The 25,572-nt window shown below is 34.0% G+C and overlaps 1 protein-coding gene across 5 annotated transcripts in view; it reads left to right on the plus strand.

The window, feature by feature from the left end:
* The window catches only part of pug (pug C-1-tetrahydrofolate synthase, cytoplasmic), a 91,354-nt gene extending 72,076 nt beyond the window's left edge, over positions 1-19,278 (plus strand). For 2 of the 5 annotated variants that reach the window (XM_069839690.1, XM_069839689.1), the window contains exons 15-21: positions 5,821-5,969; positions 6,828-6,931; positions 7,045-7,203; positions 9,226-9,352; positions 9,463-9,615; positions 11,452-11,518; positions 16,466-19,275. In XM_069839690.1, the coding sequence (XP_069695791.1) occupies positions 5,821-5,969; positions 6,828-6,931; positions 7,045-7,203; positions 9,226-9,352; positions 9,463-9,615; positions 11,452-11,518; positions 16,466-16,542 (836 nt within the window). In that variant the 3' untranslated portion in view covers positions 16,543-19,275. Of the gene's footprint in view, positions 1-5,820; positions 5,970-6,827; positions 6,932-7,044; positions 7,204-9,225; positions 9,353-9,462; positions 9,616-11,451; positions 15,812-16,465 lie in introns of those variants that run through there. The other 3 variants (XM_069839693.1, XM_069839692.1, XM_069839691.1) reach the window with 2 other exon arrangements.
* The last annotated feature ends 6,294 nt before the right edge of the window (positions 19,279-25,572 follow it).

Consider the following 25,572-nt stretch of genomic DNA (forward strand, 5'->3'; position numbering starts at 1 on the left):
ATTGTTTCTATGTATCCGATCCAAATATGAAGCCTGGACCAAACAGAATTTAAGTTACCGAATAGTCTGAGCACAAATTTATTATGAGACCGAATTGTCCGGGAACAAATTTGTTTTGGGACCGAGTTAGTTGTGGGATGGATTTTTGGGGACGAATTGTTCGGATCCCATTACTATATCTTGCATTAATCACAGTTTCCAGCCTCTCAGGCATGCTCCTAATTAATGCTTCAATCTCTTCCTGATGAATCAGATTCCATTCTTCTTGGATGGCTTCCCTCAGAATCTGTATAATAATAATGCTAGTGAACCCTTATTCTCAGCTTGTCAAACAGATGCTCAATGGGATTCAAATCTGGACTTCGAAGAGGCCATACCATGATATGAATTCGCGAAATTTTAGTTTCTAGCTCGAATTTATTCGAAATTCAGATTATATTGCACACATCACACCTCATGTGGGCATGCGTTGTTATTAGTCTAGCACCAATTAATTGAGCAAAAGGTGCCATGTGCTGCAAAGGTCCCTGCTCCAAGAAGAGTAACTAGTTCCACCCTTCTTGCCATTATGCTTATACTCATTGACAGTATTACAGAACTGCCTGAAAAGCGGCCCTGAACAAATATGTGGAGGAGGAACACTGTCCAGCTATGATATTTTGTCACATAATGCAGTCGAGCTACACGATTTTGTTGGGTGAGTTCTGGACAGGTCTTCTGCAGACAAGATTGGTTTCTTGCAACCTCCTTCATATAGTTGTCTTGTTGATGTTAGCCCCTCGAACATGGTGGGGTCAATTTGGACCTTCAATTGAAGGGGTCAGTAGAAAAAGGGACCTATCCCTCTTTTAAGAAGTTTTGAGATATTGAGAGCTTACTTAAGTTACGTGGTACCCGAAAAAAAATATATGACAGTTTTTACCACAAATTGAAGTAGCTTTCTGCAAATAAAGAGAAAATTTCATTGAAAACTTAATTAATTATTCTTTAATAATAAGAAGAAAATGTGTCACATCTGAGTATAATCGCATATGCACATCAATGTTCTCAACATAATCATCTGGTGAGCTTCCTGATTTGAAATTAAGATAAAATTCTTGTTACACAACAGGTATAAATATCATTAATGTCATAACATGATTATATTTTGCGGTCATAATAGGTTTGCCTTGAGGGTACTTCACTGTCAGAGTCGTTTGTAATTTTGCAGGTTTCTCTTTTTCCTTTTTGAAAACTAAGTTTCGTATACATCCACATCACATTATGAATATTTTACATAAACTTTATGTCCCCCTTAAAATCTGAAACCTAGTGCTTTTCTGAAATTAATACAAAATACCAGATTGTGATCTGTTTTTTTTACACAGCTTACTCGTAAGTGGAGATAAATTTACAAAGTCTTTAGACTGTATTTCTACAACACAAAATGGGTTTTGTTTTCTAGCCTTAAGTTCTGCCCACTGGTGTGGTGTGTCGATGTACTGAGTCTTTCTTTTTACACCATTCTGTTTTGCAACAGTTCACATCCAATCGCAGTTTGGCTGGTACACACTTTCCATTTTTAGAGATATATATATATATATATATATATATATATATATATATATATATATATATATATATATTCTTTTCCACTACTCTTTGCCCTCTTTCTAATGTTCTCTTTTCATGTGTCTGGACATTTTTTCTTTTCTTCGGTGTTTTTATCACAGACTCTGTATTTTCATCACCTCACCTCAATATACTCAACAGCCATCTTGATTTTCCATAATGATATAAAACATTCTTTCCTATTGGCCAGTTGGCAAAGGAGCTAACCAATAAGATTAAAAGGATAGCTATCTTTTTCAACTGAACCTGTTGCTGAAGCTGAAGTTTCTAAATATTGAACGACTTTATACTTCAGAATAGGTCTGTCCTACACTGAAATAACATACTGAATTAATAGAATAATAGTTGAACTTTGACCTTATGCAAGTAACTCTATTTCATAAAAAATGAAGGATAGGTTCCTTTTTCTACTGACCCCTTCAATTGTAGTGGTGAGCGTTGCAGAGAATTTAAAGCCACAGGAACTGATGATCATCCCTACAGATGTTGCTCTTCTCAGGCCTGGTGCTGGTCTCCTTGAATAGAATCCAGTTTCCATGTGTGTACCTTTATGCATTTATGGAAATAGTGGAAGCAATAGCTTCCAACATTCCTATAACGTAATTGTGCTTTCAACTTCCATCAATACAACAGCTCATGCAGCATCTTCAGGACGTAAACAGCATATTTACTATTGAAAAGTAATTTTAAAATTGAAAGAAATGTCTCGGAAATCAATTTCATTGAAAGAAAAACACCACCAAGTGGTTGAAGAGTGGAGGAACAGGGCTATAAACTTTACTGCATAACACTTTTTGGGCCAACTGTGGTATCATGTAATGGAAATGGCAGAAACATTGCCATAAACCACTCTCTAATGCACTATCCACTCATAAATCATAGCCAACAACCTTCTACATAAAAAAATCATCATCATCATCATCCTTGCATGTATTGGGCCTAGTGGCCCGTTATGGTCTCTTGCCAATGCCCAAGGATCTCTTGCCCACAGGATGGTAATTTAAAATTTGGCGTGGAATTCTAGAATGAGGATTCTGATGACATGTGATCTCCAGTTTTGTCTATATTTGCAGGTATTCCGTAATGGTTCAATCTGCAGTTTTTTCATAATGTCAAAATTTTTAATGTGATCCATTCTCGTGTATCCCGCTGTACGATGCATAAATCTCATTTCTGCCGCCGTTAATCTTTGTGAATCAATATTCTGAATCGTCCAAGCTTCACTACCAAAACAGAGTATAGGTCTGGCCAATGTTTTATTCTGGGGCGCATGTGTTTTTGTACTAAGGTTGATTTGAATATCTGATTAATTATCCCCATTGCTCTGTTGAATTTAATAATTTTCTCATTCAAATCCTTTTCTTCTTCATATGAAATTTGGTAACCGAGATAACTAAAATTTTTGACTTGTTCAATGATCTTATTATTGATGCATATTTTGCTATGGACCGGTTCCTTTCCTAAAAAAGCCATCACTTTAGATTTGTCAGTTGAAATTTCTATATTGAAACTTTCTGCCATTTGATTAAAAAAATAAAGTAACATAAAGTTGCTGAACCTTGGTTAAATGAGCAGTTAAATAGATATCATTTTTAATCTTTTATTTTGTTTCGTTTTTTGCTCTGGTCAATGTATGCAGTATATTAAGCCTATATTAATGTCAAGTTATATGTTGCTATGTTGTGTTATATGTTTACATTATATTTGTGTTATGTTGTATTATTACTTGAAATTACAAACTAGATTATACAGGATACTTATGACTGCCATAGCACAGGATCAGGCTTGTTGGCGGCGACAGGTCGAACATCAACCGGTAAACTTCATATTGCGAGAATATGTTATCACTCACTCATCTAAATTCAGCTGAATTCTTCTTATTTCATGCCCAGTATTAACTTGGAGTTCTTCTGACTCGTGCAGATTCGTGCAAAAAACTCTGTCTTTCCTGTGGTAAAACTGTTCGTGTTCAGAAATGTTTTTTGTCCAACACAACCTGTGGTTTCAAATTTCATCACTATTCTTTGTACAGCAGAGTCAGTATAGATCAGTTTCTATCAGATGCGTTTCCAATTCACTGTGGGCTAAAGCAAGGAGATGCACTATCACCTTTACTTTTTAACTTCACTCTGGAGTATGCCATTAGGAAAGTCCAGGATAACAGAGGGGGTTTGGAATTGATTGAGTTACATCAGCTGCTTGTCTTCGCGGATGATGTGAATATGTTAGGAGAAAATCCACAAACGATTAGGGAAAATACGGGAATTTGACTTGAAGCAATAAAGAGATAGGTTTGGAAGTAAATCCCGAAAAGACAAAGTATATGATTATGTCTCGTGACCAGAATATTGTACGAAATGGAAATATAAAAATTGGAAATTTATCCTTTCAAGAGGTGGAAAAATTCAAATACCTGGGAGCAACAGTAACAAATACAAATGATATTCGGGAGGAAATTAAACACAGAATAAATATGGGAAATGCCTGTTATTAATTGGTTGAGAAGCTTTTATCATCCAGTCTGCTGTCAAAAAATCTGAAAGTTAGAATTTATAAAACAGTTATATTACTGGTTTTTCTGTATGGTTGTGAAACTTGGATTCTCACTTTGAGAGAGGAACATAGGTTAAGGGTGTTTGAGAATAAGGTGCTTAGGAAAATATTTGGGGCTAAGAGGGATGAAGTTACAGGAGAATGGAGAAAGTTACACAACACAGAACTGCACGCATTGTATTCTTCACCTGACATAATTAGGAATATTAAATCCAGACGTTTGGGATGGGCAGGGCATGTAGCATGTATGGGCGAATCCAGAAATGCATATAGAGTGTTAGTTGGGAGACCGGACGGGAAAAAGACGTTTGGGAAGGTCGAGACGTAGATGGGAGGATAATATTAAAATGGATTTGAGGAAGGTGGGATACGATGGTAGAGACTGGATTAATCTTGCTCAGGATAGGGACCAATGGCGGGCTTATGTGAGGGCAGCAGTGAACCTCCGGGTTCCTTAAATGCCAGTAAGTAAGTATTCTTTGTATAGCACTTCTTGAAGTATTGCATTGGGATAAGTTTCAATAAACTCTCTTCGAGCAGAACGAACAAAACTGTTTTTAAAGTAACTTTACAAAAGAAATAAAACATAAACAGTTTTAATGGAATAAGGACAAAGTGTTTCACACGAATCCACACACATTAGAGGAACTCCAGGCTAGTACTGAGCTTGAAATAAGAAGAATTTCAGTTGATGAACTTAAATGAGTGAGTGACAATATGTTTTCACAATATCAAGCTTGTATGTGAGTTGAAGTACGACACTTTGAACATTACTGTAAGATAAGTTTCATAACCCATTTCTGCTTCCGCCATTGTAGGCAACATTTACCGGTTGATGCTCGGCCTGTCGCCTGGGAACCAGATCCCATGCTATAGCAGCCATAGACATGGTGCAAACGATATAAACTGTTAAAAAATACTAGTGATAGAGCATAAATTACTGAACAAAAAGGTTTAATACAACTTTTCTGTAACTTTTGTGATCTTCTTAGGAAAAAATGTTATCTGTAATTCTAATGTTTTTGAAAATGATAGTAGAACGTCATTATTTACTTAGGTTCGCCATGTACATTGCAACTGTGGTGATATCCGTGTTTACAAATCAGAGTACTCTGTTGTCTCTCTATTGTGGCGTTAGCGTATGTTGGATGAAAGGTCAGTGGAAATTATGTTCAATTTACTTGAACAGTAAATATTAGACTACTATTAATCCTAAAAACATGATATTTTAGGAATTAAGAACAAAATTTCACTACACATCATGTTTAGTAGACCAAGATGTACAGTCTGTATAATTTAATTTTGACTGTTTATATCGGTTACACCCTGTATATTAAGGACTCTGCATCTAAAGAAAGTGATCATTTTTCATTTATTTTATATTTATAAGTTTATAGCATTTCCTTGTTAGATAATAACTGAAGCTGATTAAATATAAATAAACTACGAACTAATTATTGTCTTTAACAGACATGCTACTTCAGAGTGATTCAATTGCACTAATTTTACACTTTTACTATTCCACCTTCTAAAATTCAGTCATCCAGTGACTAGTCACTGGTCAGTAAGACAAGTACATGTGATTATTCCAGGAATCTAGATATGCACGTGGTATTTTCCCTTGCCTGATTACTTATTTTGTTAATATGTTTTCAGGAATGGAGAAGTTCTTCAACATTAAGTGTAGGTATTCAGGAGCAATACCCAATGCTGTAGTACTAGTAACATCAGTGAGAGCTCTGAAGATGCATGGAGGAGGACCCACTGTAACTCCAGGCATACCTCTGAAGAAAGAATATGTGGAGGTAATCATAATATAAGGCTTTTATAACAGTCTGCATGTGTGTCTAATTGTGGTTGCTGTACACTTACAAGTAGAGATACAATATTAATAATACACCACCACCACCACCACCACCACTGACCTAAACGTTACTTTGGCGCAGAGACTGCAACATGTATTTAAGTCTGCTTAAATGTGACATGCTCATGTCAATAGATTTACTGGCATGTAAAAGAACTCCAGAACAAAAATTCTGGCACATCGGCAATGCTGATATAACCTTGGCAGTTGTGAGCATTGTTAAATAAACTATAATTTAAAATTTTAATATGTGCATTTGTTTTGTCTGTAATATTTTCCGGGCTGATCACGTAACATCTTTCCTCGAAATGTTGTCCTGGCTCCATCTATAAAATCGTAGAAAAATTCATTGTCTTTTCCTCCTCTTTCTATATTGCATTTCTCCACTCCTATCTATCTTGCGTCCTGTTTTCAAAATTTATCCACCCACCATAATGTAGACACACGATCACAGCACTCCTCACTCAGTATTATCCATTCCCTCACACCGACCATCCTCATACTCATTTTCTTTCACAGCGGCTGTTTCTCGACTCTGGAATTCTCTACCGAGTAATGTCAGAGACTGTCAGACATCAAACGAATTTAAGAATAGACTGAGAAAGTGTTTTTGAGATAATTCTTGTTAACAATAATAGTTGTTTCGATTTTCTGAATTTTTAATGGTTGTGTATATTACAGGATAAATATGTAATTTACCTCATTATTATTATTATTATTATTATTATTATTATTATTATTATTATTATTATTATTATTATTATTATTATTATGCTGTATGCATGTATCTTTGCATTAGGAAAATCTTGAATTGCTTGGAAAAGGAATACCAAACCTGCAGAAACACATCAGCAATGGCACAAAATTTGGAGTTCCAGTGGTGGTTGCTATCAATACATTCTCGTAAGTAAATTTTAATTCTGTTGTGAGGAATCTCGAAAATATGTGTATTGATGGTTGCTACTATCTTGAATTTTTGTGGTGTTGTAATTGTAGTTATGGTGAAATTCTTTCAGTACTGACACACAAGCTGAATGGGAGCTGCTGAAAAAAGCCAGCTTAGAGAGTGGAGCATTCAGAGCTGTTGTTTGCCATCATTGGGCAAAGGGTGGGGCTGGAGCCACAGAACTAGCTGATGCCGTTATTGAAGCGTGTAACCAGCCTTCACAATTCCGGTGAGTTGTTATGTGAAACATAATTTAGAAGCATTTGAAGTATCAGAGCTTAATTTATTTATGAGTTCCTACTTAATTATATTAGTGAAAGGTACGGAACTAACACTGATTAAAAGGTTAAAAAAATTAGAACCAATTCAGAAATAGGGGATATTGTTGAAATGCTGGAAAAATTTTAAACATAGAAACAGACTTCTTAGTGCTGTAAAAACTGGCTCAGTCAATACAAAATTTCCACAGGAAGAATGAATTCATATTTATGCTGATGGATTGCTACTCAATGAAGAATCTTAATGCAAAAGCAGGAATTTATAGTAAAATTCTCATCTTACATCAGTCTAGAACCAAACAATACATTTTGAAGGAGAACTAATGGCCATAAACACGTCAGTGAAACAACTTTTTACTCGTATAGTCTCAATGAGGCTGTATTATTATGTGATTCAAAAGCAGCAATCAAAGCAGTAGTGAAACCTTTACAGCAAAGCTGGAGAATAAATTAAATAATTCAATCTGTAAAGCGCCTTCAAAATTTTGGAAAAACAATTTTCTTCCAAAGGATTTCTTCACTTTATGGGATAACTGACTATGAGCATGCTGACTTTTCTACCAAAAATGGTATTAATATTTTGCAAACTACCAGGTCTGCAGTGTCATTTGAAGCAGCAAAATTATAAATCTAAAGAACAATGAAAGCAAAATTAGAACACTTCAAAATCGAAAGCTATAGAAACAGTGGAATGAAATTTTGAAGAATAACTAATCTCAGATTTCCCCAGAACAGCGTCAATGGCCTTATTCTGGCTCCACACAGGACATTAATGTTTGGCATTATCCCCTATTTCTCAGCTAGAAAAGTACTGATGGGATGCATGACAGCAAATGGAAGTGATCCAAAGCCCAGGTAAAGTGTATCCTATGTAAAGAATGCAGAATATTTTTCCAGGCTAAAAGGATGAGGTTCATTTTTCCACAAATCCTCTAAATGAACTCAGGGACCAAATGCATTTATAACAAAGAGAATACCAAGAAATGTCCCTACATATTGGAATTTTTCATCTCATCTGGTCCACACTGTGAAAGAGCATCACACCTCATTTATTGGATTCTGTCAACATATATTGGATGAAAGTTTTGAACATTTAGCTATTCTGTGCTGCTCTCAAAAGATTCAGGAGACCAGAAGGGAAATATTAAACCTCAGGAATTAGGGTGAATTAATCTGGAGTGAGACTAGGCATATCATGATGTTGAAGACTATCATCCTGCTAAACAACATTGTAATGGTGAAGTTTCCACAGTGTTAAGGATGCAATTTACACCCCTGCTGGATCCCTAAAAGTATGAAGTATACAAAACAAATTTTCCTCTCTTTATTTGAAAAACTAAAAGAAACCCTCAAGGACGTATTTGACATTGTCAGATTAAAGAATGAACTAGCTGTACTGTACTCATTCGAAGACTTCATTAACAAACATTCACTTCAGCTTCCCTAGTTCACTGAAGAGTAGGCAACTAGATACAGCATTGCCTGTGATGTATAAACTAGAATTACTCATTGTTACCGTCCCAATCACAACAGCAATCTGTAGAAAGATTGTTCTCTGGTATTGATGAGGAGTTCCACATTTCATAATTATAATTGTAAAAACTTAGAAACATTGATACTCATTATAGAATAAACTAATGACATTTGTTTTGTTTTGGTTCAAGTTTCGATAATTTTATATTTTCTAAGTTTAATTTGTTAATCTATTTTTTCTCAATTTTATGTTTATTCTCAATTATTTAATTTATCTTTCTTATGCCTGAGGTTGCTAAGTGATATTTTCGTCCCCTTTCCTGTCTCTATCTTCTTTCATCTGAGTGTACTTCAGATGTTCCTAATATTTCTCTCGTTTCTGCTTTTAAATCTTCTTTCCTGTCTTAAGATTCCACATTTCATTCTGAAAATTGTTTTACACCTGTTTTTTTTAAGTTCTGTTTTCTTTTTAAATGAAAATATTATGTTCTTGCCTTTAGATTTTTGTATGATCTTGATTTTCCTTTGGAAAACAAGATAAGGAAAATAGCACAAGAAATGTATGGTGCTGCTGACATCGACCTTCCTGCAGATGTACAGAACATGCTTGAAAATTATAATAAGCAGGTATGCGATTATATCGACTAAAACCTCATAATATGAAATTGTGTGTCCATATGTACATTAATAATGAAAAATGTATGGCAGGCTTTATTGTTTAATAACATTTTTTGCAGGGCTACAGCAGATTGCCAGTATGCATGGCAAAGACATCCCTCTCTCTCAGTGGAGATCCCACAATAAAGGGAGCACCAACTGGTTATACATTACCCATTAAAGATGTGACCGTTTCAGTAGGAGCTGGTTTCGTGGTTCCTATAGTTGGAGAGGTAAGCTTGAAATTATTAGTGTTTTGGATATTCATCTCTTCACATTTCACTTTCAAGAATTGTAGTTGGAATGAGGGATGCAGTTGTGCCGGAGTATGCCAGGACTCCACCCCAGTACTTTTTTCTGCAACCTGGGAGCACCCTGCTTCTTAATTTTTACTTTTTAAAATAATAATTGCCTTACTTGTGTCTTACTCAACTTTATATTTTATAAGTCTGGATTAGTGGTATGTATAATAGCAGCAGCATTACTAATAACTAGAACCAGGGATGCAGAACTGACAGAGAGAGGGGTGGAAGCATGTGAAAACCATTGGTTCCCCTTCCACAGTCGACAAGCGTTGAATGACATACCCGTATTCTGTCAACAACCATGTTGCAGATTATAATAAACTGGTGCTCACGACCAAAATGACGAAAGTATTTCTGACCACAATAATTATAACACTAAACTTAACCAACAAATTCAGATTACATGCATTACGTATCTAATGGTATGTAAACGAATACAGTACATTTAAATATAAGAAAAAAGATCTGGAAATACTTAAAGGCACAGTTTCTTATTTAAATTCAATTAGTTAAATTGAACTGATGATCTAAATGATATTCTTGTTGTAGTCTTCAGATTAGAGGAACTTTAGTCATGAATGAAAATACCTTCTTTCAAAACATATTACTATAAACAGGCAGATTAAATACCTTATCCCTTTATTGATATTTAGGCCTGTAGGCCTATAATACGATTGTATGTAAAAATTAAAGCATTGAAAAGATTTTTAAAAGTATAAAAGTGCATAATTTCTAGTTTAAGTGAAATTTATTATGTTGATCTCATAATAAGAGCTAATTTTTGTGAATATAAAGAAAAATCATGCCTATAATTAGGTTTAATTACAACGTGCGCCAGATCTCTGCATTCTTTTTTTGTTCACTAGTTTCGTTGTATTAGGCTATACTGCCTGAGGAGGAATATTAGATTGCATCTGTCAATTTAGAGCAATCGTCGCTCTTATTGAAATTCATTTTCAATAGTGTTTGTTCACATACGTATGTAGAACCAAACACAGAATTCATACGTGCTTTGTGATTATTTTGAATACAGAAGTATTCATTTTCCCATTGCTTAAAAACTGGTATTGAATTTCACTACTGGCCAGTGAATGCAAGGCCGCTCTACCTTATCATGTGAATGACCTGTGGTATTGAGGGAAGGGATAAATGACTGACACTCAGTTTTGCATCTCTGAACTAGACTAATAATAATACAATATTTACCTGCACATTTAAGCCTACATTTATTATTACAATACCCCACCCTCTCTTTCGAACCTTAAGCCTACTTACAGTTACAATATCCTGTCCTTTTCCTACAACCTCTTTCTCAAACAACTTTCCTCAGTCAGCCTAAATTCTGGAAATTTTTGCTGGTCAATTTGTTTTCTTTGGTGCATTGAAGTGTCTGTGACTGTGATTCTGATTACAATAAAATTATTGTTAAAGTGTTAATCAGAAAGCTCTTGTTCTAATGGTATGTCATTGAGTGTAAGTTCATATTTAAATCATCTTGAAAATATGAATATTACTTTAAGATTTAGGTAAACCAAATTCTTTCCTAAATGTATTGAAGAATTTTGGAATAACACCATGGGCCCCGATAAAAAGACCAATCATGTCTATGTGTTTAAGACGGTATTTTTCTTTAAAGTACTCAATGGTACATAATTCATTCGCCTTGCTCATCAGTGCAACTTGTAACTCATAATTCTCTGTGATGTGAAATTTGAAAGTGATGGTTAAAATAAATAATTTGTAACTTCTTTTTTTTTTTTATAGATAGCTATGTTGCCAGGTCTCGGGACAAGACCCAGCATTTATGACATGGATATTGATGCAGACACAGGTGAAATTCATGGTCTCTTTTAATGCAGCAGAATGAAACATACTTGCATAGCTTCAAACTGAACATTCCAATAGTACTGTCAGAATTATCTCCATTTAAAACGATTTCGATTGTTTGAAATTGTGTGAGTAGGTAAATGGAGAACTAGAAGTTTAGTGACTTTGTTCATTTAGCACAAAATTTAGTTTAGGATTCAGCATTCCAATTAAGTTTTATTCCATAGAAGAGATCACTGTTGTTAATGTTGGATAAACGTTTAGGAAAGAAGCTGTTACTGGTCGGTTTTAACTAGATGTTCTTTGGATTATGGATTTGGAAATATTTGAGACACTTGATCATATAATATGGTAACTGACAAAAAGCAGTTTGTTGGGAAATGGCATATGAAGTTTTCGAAAAATCGTGTAGGAGCCATACCAAATAAGTGTGGTCAATATACAGCTGTAATACCATTTTATGAATATGTATTTTAATATACTATATATAGGGTGACCAGATTCACATAAATAAAAAAGAGGGCATAAAGCTTCAAAAAGGAGGACATTGTTCGAAAAAAAGAGGACAAAAAATATGTATACTTAGATTTAGGCTTAGGCCTACATTATACTTTAAATTATGTCAGTATCTATTTATTACAAAATATTTGCAGTACAGATTTAGGCTTATATCGTACTTAAAAATATGTTAACATCTATTTTATTACAAAATAATTATGAAAAAACTTAATAATAATGATTTTACAGTTAGCTACATATGAGAGCCAAGGCAACTATAATATTATTAAAGAGGACAAAAAATATCTACAGTATTTAGATTCACATTAGCTTAAATGTGCAGGTAAATATTGTATTATTATTAGTCTAGTAACAAGAAAGAGCAAAAGAGTTATGATCGTTGGAAAAGAGTATATTCCGTCGATGCTGCTGCCACCTACTTGGCAAATTACTTGAAAAAGGCGTCAAATCAGATAATTTCAAAATATCAGGCATACAAGTTACGAAAGGTAGGACATGTCTTAATTTTTTTTAAATCTGCCAAACAAAGTTCTAAAAAGAAGGACATGTCCGGACAAAAGAGGACGTCTGGTCATCCTAACTATATAGAAATACAGTAATTGCTGTGAATACTTCTTTCCTCAAAGCAGTATCATTAGATATAAAGAGGTCTGCATGCAGATACTATATTTTACTTGTATACTACTTGGTTATAAAATTGCATGGTAAGTTATTGTTACTGTGCAATGTACTCCAGTAAACGAAAGTTAAGTTTTGTTTATTACCAACTTAAATAAGTACAACATTTATACGAGGGGGCAGGGGGAGGGAAGTCAAAATTACTGAGAGTGTTGTTTTTCGGTACTTGTCTTTTTTTGCTTATCATCTGCATCAGGTTACGGTTTCAGTCTTTTATAGTACTTGTGATGCATTTCTGGAATGTAATATATCTTGCAATTTCTCTTTGTTTAAAAAAAATGGGCGTGGACTATTGTGTAAGGCTTCGGGGCCCTAATAGAGCAAACAGTTTTAAATAGATACCATAGTATAATATCTGACGACCTTATTTATGTATAGAAAATATTTTGCCTTCATCACAATATGATTTTCTGTGAATAAAAACTCTAGAGTTCTTCACATCCAATTTTAATCTCATAGAAGAACTTACAATTCTACTGGGTTGGCTGAAATATGTACTTCACAGAACCTATGTTGAGAAAATGTTGTGTCTCCATTTGATATACAAAGAAAGGATTCTTGGATTAACACTTCTTCAGAATCTCACTACTATCATTTAGAGTGCTGGATATGGTGTGTTACATACTACTCCACATACCTAAAATCTCATATCAGAAAGCTGCATAGTATGGTCAGCAATAGAAAAGATATGTTGCACTTGTATTCTATTAGTTAACATCATCCTTAGCTTCAAACCAACAACTGTCCAGCTTTTATTTTACCTGTCACAATTGTCTGAAATGATGGGTTGTTCACACTTTGTAGAACAAGTCATGTAACATTAACATTAGCCTTACTTTTATTAATTAGATTTATATCATTTGGATGAATTTATAATACGCAACGTATATTTTCCCATCTTGTTCCACAAGGAACTCGACCAATTTTAATACCATGCAAAATAAAGTGCTTTAAAATGTAACTATTTCATCAGATCCCTTCCAGCTGTACTTTGATCTTAATATTAGAAGTACCCTTTGTTTGCAGAATAATCATGGATACTTGGATTAAACTATAACAAAAGTATTTTTTTTTATGTAAAAAAGGCTGGGTCATAAGACAATTTGGTGGTTGGTGAAACTTGCTGTAAATCAAAAGTAAAAGCATCAGAGTATTCTCGTGTTGGGTGCTTCTTGTATAGATTGTTGTCCTTCTGTAACCCACAAATGATTGAAGTGCAGAGTTGTTCATAGTTCCTCTAATTTCTCTTCATCTCTTTCTATTTTTGCTTGTGTTATTCGTACATTTAGAACATCATATTCCATGCATGTGTCTGGTTTAGGATTCTTAAAACCAATATAGAAGTATTTACAGGATATTCTTCTCATTTTTTTTTTCATGGAAACTGGGTTTTCTTTAAGCTCAGAGCAATAATCCACATATTGTGAGTAAATTGGCTTTATTCCATGTAGTATTAAAAGAGATTATATTAAAATACCTAAGGCATATTCAGGTCATTGTATAAAAAGATGCTTGGATTAGTAACATGGTAACTTAAGGAGTTACCTTGTTTTACATCCAAAGTACACACATTTAAAAAAAAAAAAAAAAAAAAAAGGGATTGCAGATTGTAGCCTTAGTATTGCCCTTCATGATTTGTATATCATGATCTTCAAACACTTCTTAAATCATTACACATTATTCTGAACAGCTTCTTTCTAGTCTCCATCTTGAGTATATACCTAGTTCTTCATGAAACAAAAGATAGCCAACTTTTCCTATTTTGAAACAAGATTCTGCCCCTCTCCTCAAAGAACAGTAAAGAGTTTTTCGTTGATAATAGAATGTACTAGTAGCAGTAACTAATTTTTGTCAAAATTGTCAGTTACCATGTTATATAACCGAACACCTCATTTTCTACAGTAAAATTGCGTGTACTACACATTCTTAATGTATTATACACTCTGCTTTTCAAAAGTTTTGCAGTATCAGAGTCATTATTGCCACCCAAACTCATAAAGCTTTCGGTTGGCTAATAAATACTTGTAAGATAGAGAACTTTTTTATTGTTATAAACAACCCGTTAGTGCCATATTATAATTCTTTTGTAAGTCATTTTGACACAACCATGTATCTGATGGATTGTAGAATTAAATGTAGTAGTAATAATAATAATAATAATAATAATAATAATAATAATAATAATAATAACAACTAGTTATCATACATCACATGCATTGTGTTTTTGTCTGCATGAAAATTGCGCAGGAGATGTATTGGAATTTCTCTCTTCCTATATTCTTGATCATTCAACTCGAGAATATTCCTCAGGGAATTTATAGAGCTCTTTGCTGTCTTGATACTCTTAATGCACTGTATTAAATCTTAGTTTGTGATGCTGGTGGTAGTGATGATGACGATGATGATGATGAAGATAATTAATGGAGCACTTAGTGGAATGCTAGAAAGAAAATGGGAAACAGGAGTGCTCTATAAAAGTCTGTTTCATCTTTGTTCACGTCAAATTCTATTTCGACTCATTGGGATTTTAATCTTGATCCCTGATATAGAAAACTGACACTCTAGTAATTTGGCTAACAATGCATCTATGTACTATAATATGAATAAATTTAAATTAAATGCAGTAACTGAAGTATCATTACACAGTTTATATGCTGACTGAATACATTAAGTAACATAACTATCTCAGCAATATGAGAGAAATTCAGCTAACAGATTGTTTTATTGAAATACAAAATAAATTATCATATATGCATTGTGGAACATTATATTCTATATTTTATTGATGTTATTTGTTTAAAATTAGATTTATATTTTTATATGTTGTCGGTTTGTAAAATAAATCCAAATATGTAACTGATCACACATTTAATAAATATAAGCTTTTACTTCATTGTGTATGAATAGATACTATATTGTTTTTCACTATGTGTTAGGGCATGTATTGAGTTGTCCTAAAAAGAACAACTAAACTGTGACATTGATCCTCTGGTTTATTGGTTATTGTTGTATTTGCTGACATTGATTATCTGTCTGTCTATATTGCTGGACATTTTCAGCTGAGCATTTTCAAATCAAAATATAAACCCATTCATTTATAGTTTGATTTTATCAACTGACAACCTTCTTTACACCTTTGGGTTCCATTATTTCCTTAGCATTATATCTCCCACATATGAACCGGTACATGATCAAATTTGTCTTCCAATTCAATAATTTACAAGAAGACTTGCCAAAAATTGTCAAAGATTGTTTCAGATTCTTTCATAGTGCTAAAGACTTGACAAGATTTCAAAACATGTGCCTCAAGTTCATTGTAATGTATTTAGGCCTACCTACAACCAATATAAGTATGTAAATCCTTTGGAGAATAACTAGGCTAAACAAAATAATGTTTATATTAACTGTATGGTACCTTAAAATGAAGAATATTACAATTGTGTGTTGTTTTAAAACAAAATATTTACGATTAAGTTAATATTCGCCTAGATTATACACGGTGATTCGAAATTTCCATTATAAACTCGTAGGGCTTATAGAGGAGACTGAGTAGACAACATTTTGAATAGGAACATGCTACAAGTAAAACAAATTGAAATCAAGTGTTTAAATCTTTTGCTTTGACATAGATTTGAATGCTATTCCTTCTCTGAACAGGCCTATTCCAGAAGAGCAATTCATGTGCAGAGGTTCTGAATTGAGATAGTATTCCTGTTCCCTCTGAGGCCTGAGCCTAGCCCATTACCTGTTCCAGTGTTTGCAGACATAGCAGTTCCATCTACATGGAAGGACTTTCAAAAGATATGCGAGAAAATTCTCAATAGAGGATGAACCTAAGAGGAAACTCACAACCAGAGGAAGAAGAGGAGAATGAAGCGAAGTGCTTATTTACACACCTTACAAAACAGCAATACATTAAAAATATTCCAGAATCTATCACAAGATCACAAAGAATGCTGACTTTTGAGAATGTTGATAGTGATAGTAAAGTAGAGAGGGATCTTCGAAACCAAAATGAAGATCCCACAGGTAAAACAGAATGTGTGATATGCAGTCAGTGGCTGATTCAAAACTCCTTAGGGAAGGGGGAGCTAACTTTTTTTTCTACTATTGTTGCCACTTGCTAGTCCTGGCCACTGATAGAATGAGTCCATTAGTACTTTACAAGGCATGTATGCTCACCCTATCATATGATTTGGTGACATACATGTGTAAGAAATAAAAATGTTTGGTTTAATTTCATGAAAGTAAAAAACTTCGTAAACTTAAATATAACTGCTTTTATATCGGTTCAAGGGTGGGGGGCTAAAGCCCCTCTTAGCACCTCCCTGAATCCGCCTATGTATGCATTGAAACATTGTAGGAGGGCTGGGTTGTGGTGACTATGGAAACGAAAAATGCACAGACAGCGAAAATATTTATTTTAGCTGTGACCATTGTGTTTGCAGTTATCATATTTCTTTCTCAGTCATTCGGAGACCTGAAGGAGTTTGGACTCCATGATGGCATATGTCATCCTGTCTATATTATTCTTTCTTTGTCCTAGCACCTTCTGTTTTTTTGTAGTTTAATGTTTTGTTCTTAATTTTATAATTAAAAGAGCTGATAAGTAATCTACCACATGAGTTTCATAATCTGAAACTCTAATGCGAACATAACCATAAAATGTATTAAAGAATCAACACGGAAACGGAAAGCTGCAGCTGCAAAAGTAGCGTCTTATATGTGTGAACAGACTCACAACCTCTAGTCGCAACTTTTGCAGCGCTCGGGTTGCACAGCATGAAAAGCAATATGCAGCACTCTACTTTTGGAAGTTTGCCAACCTTCAAGTTTCTGTTCCCGTTCCGAGCCTTTGGCAAGCTTCTTGTTAATTGTGAACGCTTACCTTTAAATGCATGTATTTTAACAATCTTTCTGTTTCCATTCCTGGTTTATTGTGGACCAGCCTTGGCAGCTTTTACATCCGTTCATGTGAAAATGACACACAACTTTTTCAGCTGCATCAACTTCTCCCTCTGATCGCCCTGTGAATACACCTTCTTATGCATCAGTTCTTAAGTCTGCCCCTAAGTTTAATAATAACAATAACAACACTTCTTCAATATTCCAAATCATTTCTGAACAGTTATCAGAGTTAATTACATCAGCTGTACAAAACATAAATTCACTAATACCTATTATAACGACTAATATTAGCACTTCGATTTCTAATATATGGAAAAACAATACCAACTCACCTTAATCTACTAACCTGGAATGCTAATGGCTTAACTAATCAAAGAAACGAGTTTATTCATTTACTGCAGATTCATCAAATTGACATAGCAGCAATCACTGAAACTCACTTCATTCTAAATAAAAAGTTAAAGATACCAGGTTATTATTTTTTTTTTCGTTCCATAATATTCTTACATTTGCTTTAAAGCATAGAATAAAGAACATGTCCAATTCTTACGTTTAACAATAAAATGCAATACATATAAAATGCAAATATGAAATATGTACAGAATTAATACCTTAATAACAATAATATTTTATACAATGTAATATGTTTACCATTTAATAGTATTATAATATTTACACAGTACTGTGAAATGTCAAGAATTCATCTACAGAATAGAAAGTGTGAGATATTAAGTAATTTTTTAGTTTTACCTTAAATAATGTAGGGTTTTGGCTATGATTCTTAATGTCTTCAGGAAGACTATTGAACATTTTTATCGCCATGTAACGTACTCCCCTTTGAAAGCATGATAAATTTGATGATGGTGTATGAAAATCATTCCTTCTGCGGGTATTTATACTATGTATGGATGAGTTAGTTGGAAAATTTTCTTTATTACATAAGAGGAAATTTATTGTAGAGTATATTATGTATTGATTTGTTAAAGTTAGAATCTCTAATTTTTTAAAAAATAATCTACATGATTCTCTAGCCTTTGCTCCAACTATTATTCTTATGGCTCTTTTTTGTAATAAGAATATATTTTTACTATCTACAGAATTTCCCCAAAATATTATTCCGTAGGACATAATGGAATGAAAATAGGCAAAATATATTTAAGATACTGCTGTTTAGAAATTTTGTAACGACCTAATTGCGAAGCATGCTGAGCTAAGTTTGGGGGTTATTTCTTTGATATGAGTTTTCCAATTTATTGTATTATTAATATGCAAACCAAGAAATTTGGTTGTTGATGCTTCTAGTAGAGGTATATTGTTGATAGTTGTGTCCAATGTTTCAGAGATTAAATTTGAAGTGGCTTTAAATTGAATTATGTTAGTTTTATTAATGTTTAATGCTAGTTTATTGGTTGTAAACCAGTCATAAATTTTAAGCAGAATTGTTTCTGTTTTATATTTGAATGTGGTAAAGTTCTTGTCCGTAATTATGATACTTGTGTCATCTGCAAATAGTATAGGATAACCTATTCCTTTTATTATGGGGCCAAGGTCATTTATAAAAATTAGAAAAAGAAGAGGCCCTAATATAGATCCTTGTGGGACCCCTGTATGAACATTTCCCATGTTGAAGTAGATTTAAAGGAGTTATTAAATGCGTTGATTTCCACTTTTTGTTTTCTGTTTAGGAGATATGACTCAAACCACTAATATGCTATGCCTTTAATACCATAGTATTCTAATTTTTGTAGTAGAATTTTATGGTTAATACAATCAAAAGCTTTGGAGAGATCACAGAATATTCCTCCTACTTGTAATTTTTTATTAATAGCTTCCAGAATTTTATCAGTTAAATTAAACGTCACTTGCTCAGTTGATTTATTCTTTCTGAATCCAAATTGTTCCGGAATGAGAATGTTACAGAACAGATAGACTAACATAATTATGATGCTGGTTTTGGAGGAGTAACTATATTTGTACGAACACATATTCAGCGAGTTATCCCATTCAAAGTTCACAGTTCATAGAAGCAATTGCCATACAATGTTCTTTAAAAAATGACACACTCACTATATACATGCATATAAACTCCAAACAAACTCTTTAATGGCAGAGAATTTATACTTGTTTTTTTTTTAAAATGGGACATGACAGGAGCGTTGTGATCGGAAAAACAACTGAATGTCACATAGCGTGGTAGGCCTGTTGCTATGGTAACAACGGTTGAGTTGCCAAACTTACCGTTCTCACGTGGCAAGTGCTTAATAGCTGCTTTGACGACATTTATTGTGCACACAATATTAGCATTGGTACATTTCGTGTTTGATTCTCTGTCGATTTTTGTATTGTTTTCTTACCTTCGCGTCAATTGTCAATGAATGTTTTAACGTCAACCATCTTCACGACAATTGCTAGCTTCCATCAGCTGGCAGGGTGGTAGTTCATATTGGCAACATGGCATTGTAGTTCCAAGCTCGGCCGCTTAACTTTCATGTCATCAAAAAAACAAGTATAGCTTATATTTACAGTCGTCGAATCCAATTATTATTTTGGGAGATCTCAATGCAAAAAACTCTGCTTGGGATTGCCGTACTACAAACCCAGCTGGAAAAATGTTACATTCTTTGTTTACTACAAATCAATTGTCTATAAATGCTTCTACTGTCCCTATGTATTATGCATATAATCCCAACATACTACCTGATATAGCTACTTGACGTTGCAGTACACACTGATCACCCTTTCAAAACTATTTCCTTTCGTTCTAGCTGAATTAGATTCTGATCATTGTCCTATTATATTCTCTACTTCTTCTGATATTAATGTTGAAACATTCACACCTCCACTTAATTACAGAGCCACCAATTGGCCCTTATTTCAGGCTTTTGTTGCAGCACATACACCTCCACCTCTAGATAAAGTTACTCCTAAAGTATTTGACAATTATTATACTCCAATTTTACAGAGAACCTTATTTTACCTGAGATAGGTATGTTAGGGTTATAAATACATAATAATAATAATAATAATAATAATAATAATAATTATATGATATTGATTAATGAAGTCTCCTATTGAATTAATCTTAAGTTTCAATTATGAAATTAATACAATTTTACAAATCTATAAATTCAGCAAATCTCTACAAAGTTTTATAATTTATATACATGAATGACTGAAATGCAATGAGATGAAATTAAACACTAAAATACAATCTTATATTTCAATTAACAAGTTTCATGAAATGTATACTATATTATAACCTAAGCAAATAACTAATTCTAATATTCACTAGAATGTGGTTTAAATTTCTGTGGGTTGAAATCTCTGAAGACGTTACACAGTTTTCCATTAAACAATGTTGTTACAAGCAGTTTCTAAATTTTATACAACACATTTATCGTGAATCTATTTTAGATTATTATCCTAATTTATTTTTATCAACTGTTAATTTAAATATTTATAGCAAAATATATAAAAAAAATATAGAAAAAATAATAATAATAATAATTCAATGGATATATATAAATTTTATCATGTGTTCAGATTACAACTTTTGTGAACGTAATTTACATATCTTATAAAATCTTGATAACAGCATTTATTTCGGAATACTTGTATTGGTGGGGAGTACTTGGTATCGCATCTGCATGGATATATATATATATATATATATATATATTATATATTCATCCATGTTCCTGCTTTGTAGAGTCCGATCAAGTGAAGTGGCTCTATACCAGCAATGTCTAACACCACATCTGTTGATATTGTGCGGTATGCTCTGCAGATTCGTAGAGCATAATCTCTTTGAATCTTTAAGAGTCTATTCTGGGCATATTTCTTATGCAGAACTTCCTGGAATACCTGTACATAATAACGAATTAATGGCTCTACTGCTCCTCGGTATATTATTTTGAGAATGTCGGAATTAAGCCCCCACGTGGGCCTGGTGGCAGTAGACAAACCTCGAAGAAGCTTGCTTGCTTTTGTTGCCATATACTCGAGATGCAGTCTAAATGTCAGCTTTTTGTCAAGGATAACTCCTAGGTAGTTCATTGTGTCAACGAATGGAATATTTTCTCCTTCCATTATGAGTGGAGATGCGGGTGCTACCTTATGTCTTCTAGTGGTTAGCATTGCTTTACTCTTAATTGGATTAAATTTCAGTTTGTTTTCTGCTCCCCATTTGGAGATTGTTTTTAAGGCAGTGTTTGCTGAGGTTATAAGACTGTTTATGCATTTAGATTTGACAAGCAGTAGGGCATCATCAATTTGACAATTAAGTAAATAATTTTTCTAATTGTTTAAATAGCGCATTGCATATCTCAACTCCCTCATCTTGCCTATACACCAAAAATTCTCATTAAATCTACCTTCAGAAATATTGGAATTTATTAAAGAAAAACAATGGTTAAGAAGGAAGTGGCACTCTTATCACTTTCATTGTGACCATCAAGCATTAAATCAACTGACAAGAGAAATTAAGTTCCTCTTGGATCAAGAATGTCTTAAGTCACATTCTTATTTGCAAAACCTTGATTCACGTGATCACTCTTTATGGAGGACAACTAAACGAATATATGTACTCCTATTCCGCCATTAAAACACAATTCTGAAACACTCCCAGACCCCTTTAACAAATGCGAAAGGATAGCTGACCACTTTGAGCTCACTTTCAAACCATCTTCTAATAAAAAGTTAATTTTTTAAAGATATCTGATTAAAAGGGCGAATGAATTAATCATAGAGGAACCACTTCCTATTGAATTCATATCCCCTCTAGAGGTTATAGGCATAATTAAGTCTCTTAAGATAGAAAATCTCCAGGTTATGATGGAATTACACCTCTCTGCTTAAGACACTACCAAAGGGATCAATAACTTTTCTTACTTCAATTTATAATGCTCTTTTAGGATGCTCGCATTTTCCTCTACAATGGAAACAATCCAAACATCCTGCCCAAGTGGATTCCTACTGCCCTATCAGTCTTCCCTCTGTTCTAAGTAAGATCTTTGAAAAGTTAATTGCTGAGAGGTCCTCAAATAGTCACAATCCAGTTCAATTTGGATTTCAACCAGGTCAATCTATAATCCATTATCAATTGCTTAGAATTTTATTACAGAAATTATATATAAAGGTTTCGAAGACAAGAAACGTCACTTCTAGTTTTTCTTGATTACAGTAAAGCTTTTGATTCTGTATGGCATTATGGCCTCATTTACAAACTATTGAAACTTGGCTTTCCCTCTTATCTAATTAAAATCATAACCAATTTCCTAAACAACAGACAATTCAGCGTTCGTCTTGATAAACCCTGTCCACTTCTCGAAATATAACTAATGATGTTCCCCCAAGGATCACCACTCTCCCTCCTTATTTTCACATTATATATCAACGATTTTCCCAATTTTACAGATACTTCTATAGCACTGTTTGCAGATGATGCTGCTCCAATTTCTCAACATGAAAATGCTTTCATCCTTGGTCAACAAATTCAAACTGCTCTTAATGTAATAGATAAATGGTCACAACAGTGGAAACTAGCTCTTAATTCTTTAAAGTGTTATGTGAAAATGTTTACATTGCGAAAATATCCCGATGATCCACAGCTTTCGTTAAACAGTACTGTTCTACCTTACCTCTCTCATAATGAACCATAAAATATCTAGGTATACGCTTCGATACTAAACTACTTTGGAAAAACAATATTGAACAAACATTACAAAAAGCCAAACAGCATTACGGTCGAGTACGATTCCTCATTAACAGAAGATCAACTGTACAGACAGACAAAAATTCTGCTGTTCAAGATATTAATCAAACGTATGATCAGATATGGCTACCCAATTTGGGGAGGTACAGCACATTTTCAACTAAATAAATTGTAAATTTTTTAAAACAAATTTTTAAGATCAGCTGTTAATGCACCTTGGTACGTAAGAAACAATCAGTTACACAATGATCTTCAGGTTCATCCAATAACAGAACACATTAAAAAACTTTCCCATGATTTTTCTTCAGTTTACCCTTTGCTCCTCCTACTGAAATCTTGGCCAAGACTTAACTTCTCCTTTTCGCATCTGTAACAATACCAGCACACACATTCATCATCAATTTTGCAAATTCATAATGAAACAGTTAATTTTGAACGGCTCATTCTTTTACACTTTTTGCTTCAAAATGTTCAATATTTTAGCAAAGTGTTCATAATTATGTAATCATTATTTAAGGTTTGTGTACACCGACAAAACGCAAAAAATGATGAAAAATTAGAATTTTCCCCTTTAATTTGATATAAGAATTTTCGATTTATGCCTTATGGTTTTTTCAGATAAATCCCATTTTCCAAAATTCTGCGACATGAGCCACGGTCACTTCTACAAAGATCACTCCAAAAGTAATGCACAACATTTTTTAAAATGTATTTTTTATTCTAAAGCTTTACAATTTATGGAGGTCATAGATACATCCTTCCCCCTTGTATTCAAATTTAATTTAAGTCGTTCCTGTGTGTGGCGCCATGATGGCACTTCAAGTTGGCTGCTGTACGTGACATTCGTCAGAAGTAACGTGCTGTTATCGAGTTCCTGTGCTGTGAGAAGAAGACAGTGGGAAACATTCACAAGAGGTTTAAAAAAGGTGTATGGAGATGCAGCTGTCGATCATAGTACAGTTAGTCGGTGGGCAAGCAGATTATCTTGTGAAAGAGGCCACGCCAATATTTGGGACACTCCTTGCAGAGGAAGACCCTGCACTGCACGAAGACCTGACAACATGCAGCGCTTTAACAACATGGCTGTGGCGGACAAACGCGTAAGAGTGAAAGAATTGTCACTCCAAGTTGGAATAGAAGAAGCAATTGTGTGCAGAATATTGAGACAGTTGGGGTTATAAAAGGTTTGTGCCAGGTGGGTTCCGAGGATATTAACAGAAGCCCACAAAGAAACCAGAAAAACAGTGTGCAGAGAAATTTTGGACCAATATGAGAATGGTGGAGATGAATTTCTTACAAGAATTGTGACAGGAGATGAAACATGGCTCCACGATTTTGGTCGGAGATAAAGAGACAGACAATGGAGTGGCATCATGCAAATTCACAGAAGAAAAGAAATTCAAAACTGCGCCTTTGACAGGAAATGTTATGGCTACTATTGTTTTTCGATTCAGAAGGACTCTTGCTTGTGGACATTTATGCCACACAGAACCACCATTAATTCTGATGCATATGTGACAACTCTCAAGAAACTTCAAGCTCGACTAAGTTGGTCATGTTCGACCACATTGGGAGAAGCAGAATGTTCTGCTATTGCACGACAACGCATGGCAACATGTCAGTCACAAGACCACAGATTAGATCAGAAAACTTGGATGGACAACACTGAAACATCAGCTTTACAGTCCTGATCTGACACCATGTAATTACCATCTCTTTGGTAAACTAAAGGAACGAGGTTTGAAGATGATGACTCCCTCGTGCATGCTACTGAAGAGTGGCTCAGACGTGTTGGTCCAAACTTTTATCATGCAGGTATACAGGCCCTCATTCCAAGGTGGCGTAAGGCAGTTGAAAGGTGCGGGGATTATGTGGATTATGTGGAAATGCGATACCCCGCTTTTTGTTCCTGAAGGATGTATCTACATCTATAGCAAAGCTGTAAGATAAAAATGTAATTTTTAAATAAATATTGTGGATTACTTTTGGAGTGATCCTCGTAGCTGTCAGTCCCCTCGTCCAGCATTGCTTGTAAAATAAACTTCTTTCTAGTCCCAAAATAGATGCATAGATATCAGGGCATGATCATTAGATTGAAAACACGTTTTTACATAATGAAGTAATTTATAATCGTTTGCTGTTAGTTATAAAGCTGTAAATTTGTGTCAGTGATGTAGGTCATTTTAATAAGAGTCCAAAAGTAGAAATTAAAATTCTGAGGAGGATGGGCATAAACCCTG

This window comes from Periplaneta americana, chromosome 11 (assembly GCF_040183065.1).
Source record: "Periplaneta americana isolate PAMFEO1 chromosome 11, P.americana_PAMFEO1_priV1, whole genome shotgun sequence".
Lineage (NCBI taxonomy): Eukaryota > Metazoa > Arthropoda > Insecta > Blattodea > Blattidae > Periplaneta > Periplaneta americana.